The sequence below is a fragment of the Cibotium barometz genome, chromosome 53 (genome assembly GCF_041138505.1).
Source record: "Cibotium barometz isolate CiBa-2024 chromosome 53, ASM4113850v1, whole genome shotgun sequence".
Classification (NCBI taxonomy): domain Eukaryota; kingdom Viridiplantae; phylum Streptophyta; class Polypodiopsida; order Cyatheales; family Cibotiaceae; genus Cibotium; species Cibotium barometz.
Genome location: NC_141098.1, coordinates 14,461,449 through 14,473,161, shown reverse-complemented (window position 1 = coordinate 14,473,161; position 11,713 = coordinate 14,461,449). Strand labels below are relative to the sequence as shown.

Sequence of the window (11,713 nt, the reverse complement as noted above, 5' to 3'; positions counted from 1 at the left end):
TATAAATATTTTGTTACAACCATTAGGACATTTAATGTGTGCATCAAAAAACAAAGACTTAAAAATAAAACAACGAACAATCTTAAGATGAACTTTGATAGCTCATAAACAAGAGCAAGAAGTAGTATTTACTGGATTTTTACAAGACGTTACCCATGAGTGTGTCCACATGTGCATGCAAGTGTGCGCCAGTGTGTACAAAAAAACCCGAGTTGCACCTGCATACTTTGAAAAATATCTTCAAATTTAAAACTTTAAGGTACAAATGCTTCCAAATTTTGAGGAGTTATAGAACGAAAACCTTAGATTTCAAGATTTTTCTTTATAAATAATATTACAATTTTTAGGTGCTACAAATTCCTCCTCCACATTGTGAGTAGTTATAGAACAAAAACCTTCAGATTTCAAGATTTTTCTTTACAAGTAATTTCACAATTTTTAGCTGAAAGTTTTCCACTTTTTGGGAAAATTCTTTTTACCAAGCACTGGTGTGCACAAACGACCAACATCCATGACATGTGCAAGCCTCAAATTAGAGAGAAAAAAACCCTTAATTTTCATTTTGAAGGGAAAGTTTTCATCCACCCTTCTTGCAATGTAAACTTGGATGTCTTTGAAGGATACACAATTGGTTTTTTTTGGGGGGGGGGGGGGGGGGGGGGGGGGGGGAACCTGGCTCTTTTTACATTTTTATTTACCATTCTTAGGGGTAAAATGCCCTTTGAAGGGTGGCTCTCAATTGGGATCTTCCTTTATTCATCATATTGATGAAAAATTGAGAGCAGATAAGGTGGTTGTGGTTCAAAAGAACCTTGAAAGAGGGCCCCATAGAAGGGTACTCTTCATACTTGAGGGCTGCTGATAGTAGAGAGCTCGTTGACAGAACACAAGGGGACTACACAAATTTGAAAGGTATCCCGGAATTGAATCATTCAGTTCACTAGGTGTGTGACTGTTTTACAAATCATCAATATACAGTTGGATTTCTGACTGATGAGGCAGTGAAAAAAATCAGTCAAGTCCAAGGATTGCTATCCATACAAATCCCTCTTCAATACCCTGTCAGCAGGGATGCTGATAACTTGAGAAAAAACAAAACCAAAAAATAACCCCATGATGGTAATGCTCAACAGTCACAAAACCTAATGATCATACCCAAATTGCTGTTATGGGGCTTGACCTGCACAATTAGGAGCTTTTTGTGACCCTATCAATTCAGTCATTTTAACTTCAGAAAACTGTCAATGTGGGTCATTTTGCTTCTTCATCACATGCTTAACATTGGTTGGTTGTAAAAGTCCTCGACAATGGCACATTCTGGATGGATGCATCGTGTGACCTCTACATCATGGCAAGTTTTGATGTATGCATCTTCAACATCATGGCGTATTTAGATGGATGCATCCCCAAAATCATGGCAAATTTCAAATGGATTGATCCATGACATCGTGCAAAATTTTGAACTGATGCATACATAACATCATGGCACTTTTCCCTGCACATCATGGCAGACTTTTCTTAACACTTCATGGCATTGCTGTGACAAGGCAAAATTTCCCAGTCTCTCCTACCCAGTGCCAATCTGTCTAGACAAAGCAGCATGCTCACTGATGCTCCCCCCTTTGTTCACACCCCTTTGTTTATATCCTGCTAGCCTCGTTCTGCTCAGTCTTGAAGGGTCTGACAGGCTATGTCTCCTTAACGAGCTGGAATGATGTCGCATGAACCTCGCAGAATTGGGCAACACTGCAGATGCAGAAACAGGCCTTCCAGCAGCAAACCCCCCTGCTTGGCTAGGACCTGAGTCATAGTCTATAGAGATGAATGAAGTGCTATCAGGTACATACTGTACCTTTTGGTCAAGCCACCGCTGTCCAGCACCTGCCCTTATTTCACTTTCAGCCAATGACTCACCTCCTTGACTGCCATTGCTAGAACCAGTCCCATTCTGCGCATCAGAGTCATTATATACCAGCTTTAAGGCCTGCACTACCTCGCCCATGAAAGGGCGGTGCGAGACTTCAGGCTGGACACACATGGAGGCAATGGCTGCTACTCTAGCCAGATTGTCAGCAGGAAAGTTGTTCCCTAGAGCAGGATCAACAAGGAGCTCCAGCCCTTCCTTGCTTGTAAGGAGAGGCCGAGCCCAAGTCACAAGATTCTCCTGGCCCGGGGGCTGCGACATGTCAACAGGTTTCCTCCCCGAAAGCAGCTCTAACAGCACAACCCCATAACTATACACATCACTTTTCACTAGTAAATGTCCTGTCATTGCATACTCAGGAGCAACATACCTGCATCAGATGACATGCAAAAGAGCAGAGCATATTTTAGCTGTTGAGATCAGCAATCATTTCAGCTTCTACACATAGAGAAATGCATGGATTCAATGCTCGAAGTCTTACCCAAACGTCCCCATTACTCTGGTAGAGAGGTGCCCACTTCCTTCATCCGGAGCAGCTTTAGCCAGCCCGAAATCTGAAACCTTTGGATTGAAGTCACTCTCTAACAGAATGTTGCTTGCCTTGAAATCACGATGGATGACACGAGGGTTCGAGTCTTCGTGAAGATAAGCCAGTCCTCGTGCAGCACCTAGAGCTATTTTCATGCGTGCCTCCCAGTCCAACGGAGAAACCTCTTTATCCACACCTGGTAATGAAAACCTTGGTTAGGTCTGTCTATGCAACCCTGAAATTCACAAACCCCTTCTTTACACAGCATATTAGGTGACTCTTGGAAACTAGCAGACTTTAATCTACCCACTTGAAAAAGATAACTTAGAATTCAGATATTAATCATGCGCATCCATGAAGTATACCATGAAGATGAGATTCCACACTCCCATTTGGGATAAGCTCATATACAAGGCAACGACTGTGCTCTTCTGTACATATCCCAATCAGCTTCACCAAGTTGCGGTGATGGAGACGACTCAGCATCTCTACTTCAGCAATGAACTCTTTGCCTCCTTGCTGATCATCCCTTGTGAGCACTTTGACTGCTACCTTTGTCCCATCATCCAAAATGCCAGAATATACTCTGCCAAAGCCACCCTCTCCAATCACATTATCTGGCCTGAACTTGTCAGTAGCCCTGTCCAGCTCTGCAAAGGTAAATGTTCTTGCAGTGCTTGCATATGTTGCCATACTTGATGTAAATGACATAGAGGTTGAGCTTCCAATATCACTAGATAAAACAGAGCGTCCTCCTGCCTTTCAAAACCTCAATTCAGAAGAGCTCTCTCTCTCTCTCTCTCTCTCTCTCTCTCTCTCTCACACACACACACACACACATGCACACACACAAAAACGAAAGAAATGTCCTAAAGCAGTCCAACCAAAATTCAAAAGAAATCCACACAAAATCATTTCACATTTTCCTCATTTGCAGCCACCATCAAGTGGATGAAGAGACTGGGCCAGGGTGGCCGCTAGAAGGCATCGATCTAGGGCATACAGCAGCTACAAAGCCAATGATATAGAGGATACAACACCTTAGGGTGGGCTTTATGTCCCCCCCTTTAAAAAAATAAACAGGGCAGCAAATGGTTGATTGAGCTGCCAAAAGGGACATTACCAGAACCCCAACCTCATACAGTACTACCACAGGAGAAAAACTCCATCCTCGTCAACAGTTCACTTCCTGACTTATCAAGTGAGAAATAGGTAGATGGTAATAGGTTAGCAGTCCACAACGCCACCTGAAGGGCAGCATAGCACCTAGCAGTTTGCGCAGCAGAGGGCCCAGCAACCAGCTGAACAGATGCTTGCTAACTAGGGGCGCACACACATACAAAATGGGCGACACTTTAGCCTAGCCCTCTTCGTCCCGTATCGAACCCCTTCAAGCCCTCATCAATCAGTACATTGCAGTGAGTGAACGGCTGTTGTAACACCTATTGTAGATAGACCTAACTGTTCCCGTTTACAGTTGATTTGTGGGGTGATTGCAATATCACTGGAATCGATTTGAGTTATTCAGCAGTGTCTTTCACTTTGGCCTCTATTTATAGTCCTAGCGCATTACAAACAATATTAGAGGCAGAGGTTAAAAGCCATGCAGCTTTCTCATAGAATAGTCGTCAGAACTGTGCAAAACATGGAGGATCTTGGAAAGGGTAACCCACCCATTTGACATGTCAATAAAACACCAGGTTTTTCCTGAACTTAACAAGAACAAACCACCTTTAGGAGGGTCCACTCAGCAGTAGCAACCCACTTCAGTGTTAGCAAACCATCCTTAGTAAGGACCCATCAGCACGGATAATATCTACATTGCAATCCTTATTTTGGCATTAGAAGTATGCTTTCTGCAATCCCATCCGACCTGCATAAATCTAGGCACGCAGTAGTGGGAAACAAACCAAAGTGGCATCCTTCCTAAATTTAGGCTAGTTGTGCAGTGGAAAAGTGACTTCTATCTCCACCACTCCAAAAAAAATGCCTGTGAGCTGAATGATATGTGCTATCATAAAATCTGCAAATTCAATACTCATGCAAGTACTTCTACATGGAGTCAATAGGGTTTTTGTTTTTGCATCTGCCTTATTAAATATTAAGAAGGTATGAAGACGTCTTTGACATTCAAAGCATACGAAAATGCAAACATAATTTTGGGTTGGAGTTCCAAAAAAATGTACAGAAGTTGGATGATTTGTACTATACTAGTCACTACAGAAGGAAGTGATATATACCTAGATGAATCCAGAAACATGCCCAAATGCACCTTTTAGGAATGTGCATGTTATATACTCATGGTAGTCAACCCATAAGACTATATAACTATCAACTCCATTATGCATAGTATGGACTAGATACTACGACATCCCCACTAACGTCATCAGTGCCCAATAGTGGGTGTAGAACTCTGTATCAAGAGATGCTCTCACACACGCACTCCACACACACACACACACACACACATAAGAGCATATATTCACACAAAGCCCCTCGTACTGAGTTTCTGTCAAACCTCCGGAGATGCAGGGCAGACTGGTGTTCAGTGTACCTTCTACACTTCCTCCAGTTTTGTGGACTTTTTCTTGAATGTGCACACACCATATGAGGCATCTGGCATAGCGGTTTACATATGAGGCTCCTAATAAAGATCCCAAGTTCATGTGCCTGTCTTTCCCATTTTGGTGATATCTTAAGGATTGATTGTAACTTACTGGCTTGACTATGATGTTAAGAGCTTAATTGTGATGTTTAGAGTTGAGGGCTCATCTCTCTCTCTCTCTCTCTCTCTCTCTCTCTCTCTCTCTCTCACACACACACACACACACATTCTGTTGATAGTACCTGATCTTTTGGTCCTAGCAGATATTAGCCCAGGTTCAGCAGGAGTCGTCGCCACCTCATGACGGCCAAATTTCAGGAACAACAGCCAAAAAGCTCCAAGACAAACCACCAGCGCTATGGCTGAGGATAATGCAATCACAGCTATGGTCCCAGTAGCCAGCTTGTGACTTTTGTTATTAACATCAACTCCAAAGGGATTCTGGTTTGGATTTGTTCCAGGTGGAACTCCTGTGTCAGTTTCACTTGGGGGTGAAGGAGGAAGACCTTCAATGCCATCATTCAGATTATCAGCATCTCAAATGTACATGCTTGACAACATAAAATAAAGTCCAAAAATATTGATTTGTAGGAGCTAGCTGTGGAATACCTAGATAGTGGACATATACAACACTGTAGTTGCCAAAAAGTGTTGAATTCAGAACCAATTCATGGTTCCAGAACTTTTGAAATATAAGGAGTGCAGTTAGGTTGTCAAACTCTTGATCCAAAGGCACAAGATTCACATCTACAATGGAGTTATCAGGATTTTGACTGTCTGCATTTGCCCCCATGATCTCAACCTGGCTAGGTGAGAGCACTGTACCCTCGGCAAGGTTTGCTGCAAGCACAGATATCAAGGGAAAAAGAGAATAGAGTGGCACACTCAGCTGAATCTCGACTTGAATTGGACGTACACATCCACATGGTGACATGAAGGGTGTTTTTGTCAAAGGAGGTAAACACACGATAGCACCACAATCTGCAAGCGGCCATATCAAAATGCACCATCAGGGCCTCCACTTACCAGATTTTTGACCAAAAAAAATTCACATTCAAATCAAAAATACATTAACACACACATGTACCTTCATTTGGTGGAGGTGGAGATGATTGCATAGGTGCAACAGTAACTGGTGGTGAAGGGCTCCTTCTAGGAGGAGGAGCAACCCCTTGGCCTGCACTCACAAACATAAATCAACCAATCATGAGAGTTTCACTAGTTAAATTGGACACATTGCACCCTATACCTATGGAGGAAGGTCAATACAAAGGGTGACTTTCTTGAAAGTTCATACTAATGAGATCAAATAAGCAAACCACCAAACTTTATGAACAAGAGAAAGGAGGACAAAAAGAGGAAGGCATATAATGCTTACCTGGGGGTGGGCTTATTGGGATGTTGGAATGCCCATGTGATGGCGGCGGTGGCGGAAAGCTTCGTGGCAATGGTGGAGGCGGGAAGCGTTGTGGCAATGGCGGCGGCGGCGGTGGTCTCAATGGCGATGACGGTGGCCGCAATCTCCAAGGTGGTGGTGGCGGAGGTCTCCGTGGGAAAGCCGGTGGCGGTGGCCACAGTCGCCAAGACGGCGGTGGTGGAGGGGAGCTTGATGCTGTAGGTCCTGATCCTGGAGATGGAGAAACAGGGGAAGGCGTATGGTGGTGGTGTTTATGATGATGCCTTCTATGTGGTGGTGGTGAATTTGGGACAGGCCCAGGAGGGTTACCAATAGGGGAAATATGTGGTGCACTGTTAGGTGGCATTGGGGGAGGGGGTGACTTGACATGATGTGAAACAGATGAATTCTCTGGTGGAGAAAATCTTGAAGAATGTTGGTGCTTTTGAGGCTTTGGAGACAAAATCGGGGGTATAGAGTGACGATGGGAGCTTGTATTGTGGGATTTTGCTTCAGAATGATTACTAGTAGACAGTCTTGCTGGTGGAGATGAGCTATCTACGCTCGGAGAAGCTGCTAAAACAGGCAAAAAAGCAAGTGATCTGTGTGTAGAGTCTGATATGAAACTAGAAAACCCAGATACTTTGAGCATGACAGAAGATGATGCTTGTCTTTGCAGGTGAGTTTTCCCATCAGCTTGAAGTCCACCTGTATCCCTCCCCTTAACATAATACTCTAATTTCTTAGGTTCACCTTTGTTGAGAATGTCATGCCCTCCTGCATAGCAAAAGTAAGTACGCTTAGATCTCAAAAGACCAATTTAGAAAGCCGCTCATACTCAAATCAACAAGATGTAGACTAGAAAATTAACTAGTGGTGAGATGTAGACATTAGTAGCAAGGTGTAGATGCTAATCCAAAAACTCACATGGCATACATTAAGGATAAAATAAATGCACCAATAGTGTATCCCAACTGGTTGCTCAGGATTGGGTTAGAAAGTACCACAAATCCAATTAAGAGGTTTTTTGCAACGTCAATGCTGGTGCCTCACAGGCGTGAATGTTGGATGGTGGATCGCGGATGTGAATTTTGATGGCTCACGGAGGTGGATGTGTGGCCAACGCATGTGTGGATTTCTTGGGTTCATACGGCATGAGGAGAGTCGATCGCGTGCATATGTTCAAGGGCAACCCTGAACCCCAGGGCCCAAGTTCATGCAGAAAGCCCACACCTACCACTAGATGAAAAGACTCCATAAATAAAGCCTGCCTGATGCTCCCATCGCTTGCCAGTTCCGGAATGCCCTCCCAACAACCATTATCCTACTCTCTACCTCTTTGCTGCCTTTCGTTGCTAAACTGCTAGTGCACCTTGCTTCTGTGTTTGCTTCCAGGCCCTTCTACTCATGGCCATGCAAGCTTGAAAAGACAGCAACACAGATAGCCACCTTTCCCTGTCTCACTTCTTTCCTCTACATATTGGGGAAGGACACGAGCTTTTTCTCTCGCACACCCTGAACCTGGTAATGTGTATGGACAGCATGTCAACACAGATGTCATATAGAGCATGCTCATTGGCCCACATCTCAGCATGCACCTGTTGTCCTTTTTAACATACTCTCAAAAGAAAGTGCAGCTACAAAGTTACAATATGGGGGATCATAAGCAAACTAAGAGAATGGAGCCGTTGCCTTTGAAAAGCATGTCTGTGCATGCGTTGGTGCATGCAGCAGGCGGGAGGAATATGTATGCATGTACTAACATATCTTGGCACCAACAAACCATGATGCATGCAGGGTGCAGTGCAAGCATGGACATGGCTTGCTAGATATCAACTCATGGCATTACCATGCAATATACAGTTTACTTATAAACCTACTCTACGAGTTTACTTGTAAACCTACTCAGCGATGAAAATGTTCTCCATTGAATCTGGTTAGCAGGTTTTTTGTGGTCAGTGCTCTGCGTTCAGGCTGCTAACCTTTCAGATGCTTATAATCACACTTCACATGAGCAAGGACACTGCTAGCATCTGTTTCAGTGTACTTTTAGGGCAGGTGGGTTTCTGGTACATGTGCAGAAGGACACTTACTTCGTCAGGAGCCCTGGTCTAAAGAATGGCAGGAGCCTTAGCCTTAAAAACTGACATGACACCAGATCAGCAAGCACATTGAATAACGTTTAAAAGGGTTGCAAGCATCAAATGTTTATTACTTAACATACTAATCAAGAAGGTTGGCACATATTAATGAACTGTTAGTGCTAAACAGGATTAAAGGGCGTACCGTGGCCAAAAACCTGTGAGCTCACGACGAACAGCAGGGCAAGGTGAAGCACCTGAACCATCGTTGGGGGCTTCATACTAGGCGCCCATCATTTTCCTGCCTCTCGAAAAAAAGAACGCACTATTACCTACAAACACCCTTCCTGTCTTCTCTGCAACTGATGATCGCCCATTGTACAAACGGAAAGAGCACGAGTCGAAAATACGCTGTAAAGTCCATTCGGTGTAAAACAAGCACGCTCTCATTTCCAAATCTTTAACAGACAGGTAGGTTCCTCTGTCTCTGCAGAGCTTTGAAAAACCCTTCTATGTGTGTATCATGCTCGCCATTGCGTTCTCTTAACCGGGCTCTCTTCTGTTGTCACACGCGCTGCAGATCGATCAGAAGAGTGAAAATTTCCCGCTCTTACTAGCACAACTGAGCCCGGATCCTTCAGAATTGGTGAGAAACACGATCTGTAAGTCGAAGCTTTGGTTCGCTGCCATTCTGTTAGTTCTTGAGGAAACATTGATTGTGCATCCTTAGGGGAAACCTGCAAATTTTGACCTTTTTTTCAACTACAACGCCTGACAAATTGGGGCCCATTCTCTGTACAGAATGTAGCTCAGGAACACTATAATGTGGAGGAGGAAGGAGAGGCGGACAGGGGTCATGGTTGGGTGCTTGAAACGGGGGGGGAGGGGGGGGCGATAGAGAAGGCCTGCGCTGTCTGACAGGTGAGAAAGGAGGGAGGGAAATGGAATTGTTCAGCTGGGTGAAGTAGGAAAGCCGAAGCTCATCACAGAAATAAGGGAAGGAAAGTAAGAGGGGTTGGGTTTTGTCAGAGAAGGCAGAGAAGCTGAGAGATGAGAGAGAGGGGGACAGAGTGAGAGAGAGAGAAGCTATTTAATAAGAACATGAAGGACGGCTTCTGCTTGCTTAGTTGTTCCTCTCTTTACTCTCTTCAAACCAAAGTCTTGGGAACATAGAAACACGCTATGGCGAAGCAAGCAGACGCTGGTGATGGGTAGCTCTGAGCGACTGCTATTACTGCTAGCGCTTTTGATTTGATGGTGAAGATGAGAAAACAAATTGAAATTAAGGTAAACCGTAAAATACTGACCAGCTCGTATGGTGTAACTACTTATAAGATTACTATGTCTTGGGCGTTAAAAGCGGTCTGTTTTTGAGAGCTGGATTCATTTTTAAAGCAAATATTTTCGGTTGGGCGCGCGATTGGATCACGCGAGGACTACCGCGGGAGAGGAGCTCGGGCTGCGAGAGCTTTGTTGGGCGATTTTACTAGGCACTTTTTTGTAGTGAAAAGCTTGTCAGGTTGTTGCAACTCTGCTCTTCCTGAGCTGATGCGCTTCTGGGCGATGGCGAGTGAGCTCAAGGGCTTGTTGGGCTATGGCAAAAAGCCCTTGTGGACTTGTTAGGTGACGGCAAATTCCTTGAATTTGACCTGAAGAGCTTGTTGGGCGATGGTAATTTGAGCTTATCAGCTTGTTGCGTTTATGGTAAGAGCTCCCATTTGAGCTGCTGCGATGACGAGAAGCTCGAATTTGAATTGGAGAGCTTGATGGGCGATGTCTGAAAGAGCCTGTTGGACGATGGGAGAGAGTTCCCAAGTTGTTGGAAAGCTTCTAACAGAGCTAAACGCGATGGCAATTGGACTTCAAGATATTGCTGGGCTGTGGCGAGGAAGAGTTCTCAGAGCTTGAAAGCCCTTTCTGAGTGCAATGGCGATGGCGATGGCGATGGCGAAAACGCCTATGATAGTTGATTGCAAGGTTATGCTGCTAGCGGCTATGGTTTGTACAAGTTCCCTCCCCGTTGCTTGTTGAGAGTTAGTTGGGGCTGTGTGTGCTGCGACAGACGTGTCTGTGTGGTTGGGCTGTCTCTCCGACGTAGCTGACAAAACAAGCAAAAACGCAGAGAGAGACGGAGCAGAATCCCGAAGAGAGAGAGAGAGAGAGAGAGAGAATTCACCATAAAGGTGCACCCGGCTTTTCACCTGCTGCTTTACCTTTTCCATTGAACCCAGTGACCCACAGCCAACGGCAAAATGGTGGAAATTATGATGCTCACATTCCATCCTTTCAAGCAAGCTGGCCTTATTGCAGAGCGCAATTGCACAGGTTTCTTTTTGCTCAAAAAACCAAGCTGTTGACAGCCTCGCCCACCTCCATTGCCTTTATGAGAGAGAGCTCAGAAAACTACAGCCTACGTGCCAATTTTATGAGCAATTTTGTAAGGACATTTACTGTCATTGCAACAACAATAGGGGGGCCCTATGTGAAACGCATTTGCATTTTAATGTACTTTAATCCTTAGTAAACGTTCAATCGTGTGGGTTTTTTTTTTTGTGAGATTCGAGAGTATTATATTAGCCCCACTATCTATCTATAAAGTGGCACACCTTTGTGTGAGAATTCAAAATTTTCAAAGACTCACTGGTATAAAGCTCGATGTGAGGTTTGTCAAACACAAAATTGGAAGGTTTTGTATTATAGTTTACCACCAAAACTCAATGTGCTTAGAGACTCACCCCCCCTTTTCCCACATTGGGTGGGGAGATGGACAAGGAAGACTCCTTGACCCCCTTTTACTATACGGGTGGGGAGATGGACGGTGGAGACTCCATGAGCATGGGCAGTTTTTCCCTTCTTACTCAATGTGTAAAGCACCTCAAGGTGTTTAGAGGTGTTGTGATGACGGACGGCCACCAACAATACAATTGAAGCTGACATGGCAAGATGTTATTGCGGGGAAAAGTTTGCCAATTCATGATTTCATTTGAAGGCCCCCCAATGGGTGTATAAAGTACCATAATTCCTTCCGCGTGTCATCCAAGATGGCCTATCAACAAAAAAGTACACTAGAATACAAATGGGTCAAATTTGAACCCATTGTGGAAGCACCTACAAACAAGAATGAGGGGGCACCTAGAATTGTGATGGTTGTTTATGGTCTCATCTAAAGGTCCTTTTT

The 11,713-nt window shown here is 44.4% G+C and overlaps 1 protein-coding gene across 1 annotated transcript; it reads right to left on the bottom strand.

Moving 5' to 3' along the window:
- Positions 1 to 904: 904 nt before the first annotated feature.
- Positions 905 to 10,726, bottom strand: LOC147608328 (receptor-like serine/threonine-protein kinase ALE2). Its single transcript, XM_086789551.1, has 8 exons — positions 8,741 to 10,726; positions 6,437 to 7,231; positions 6,146 to 6,235; positions 5,668 to 6,039; positions 5,301 to 5,564; positions 2,819 to 3,208; positions 2,406 to 2,649; positions 905 to 2,294 (listed from the first exon to the last, which is right to left on the bottom strand). Exons 1-8 carry the CDS (start codon positions 8,814 to 8,816, stop codon positions 1,568 to 1,570), a joined length of 2,958 nt encoding a protein of 985 aa, XP_086645677.1. The 5' UTR covers positions 8,817 to 10,726; the 3' UTR covers positions 905 to 1,567.
- Positions 10,727 to 11,713: the final 987 nt, after the last annotated feature.

Bases quoted from the DNA above. Each gene is read 5' to 3' on its own strand.
- LOC147608328 (XM_086789551.1), bottom strand. From the start codon at position 8,816: ATGAAGCCCCCAACGATGGTTCAGGTGCTTCACCTTGCCCTGCTGTTC. The intron at 6,236-6,436 runs GTAAGCATTATA...TTGTGAGTGCAG, and splicing joins CCCAATAAGCCCACCCCCAG to GCCAAGGGGTTGCTCCTCCT. The intron at 3,209-5,300 runs GTACTATCAACA...TTTGAAAGGCAG, and splicing joins TGCTAGGACCAAAAGATCAG to GAGGACGCTCTGTTTTATCT.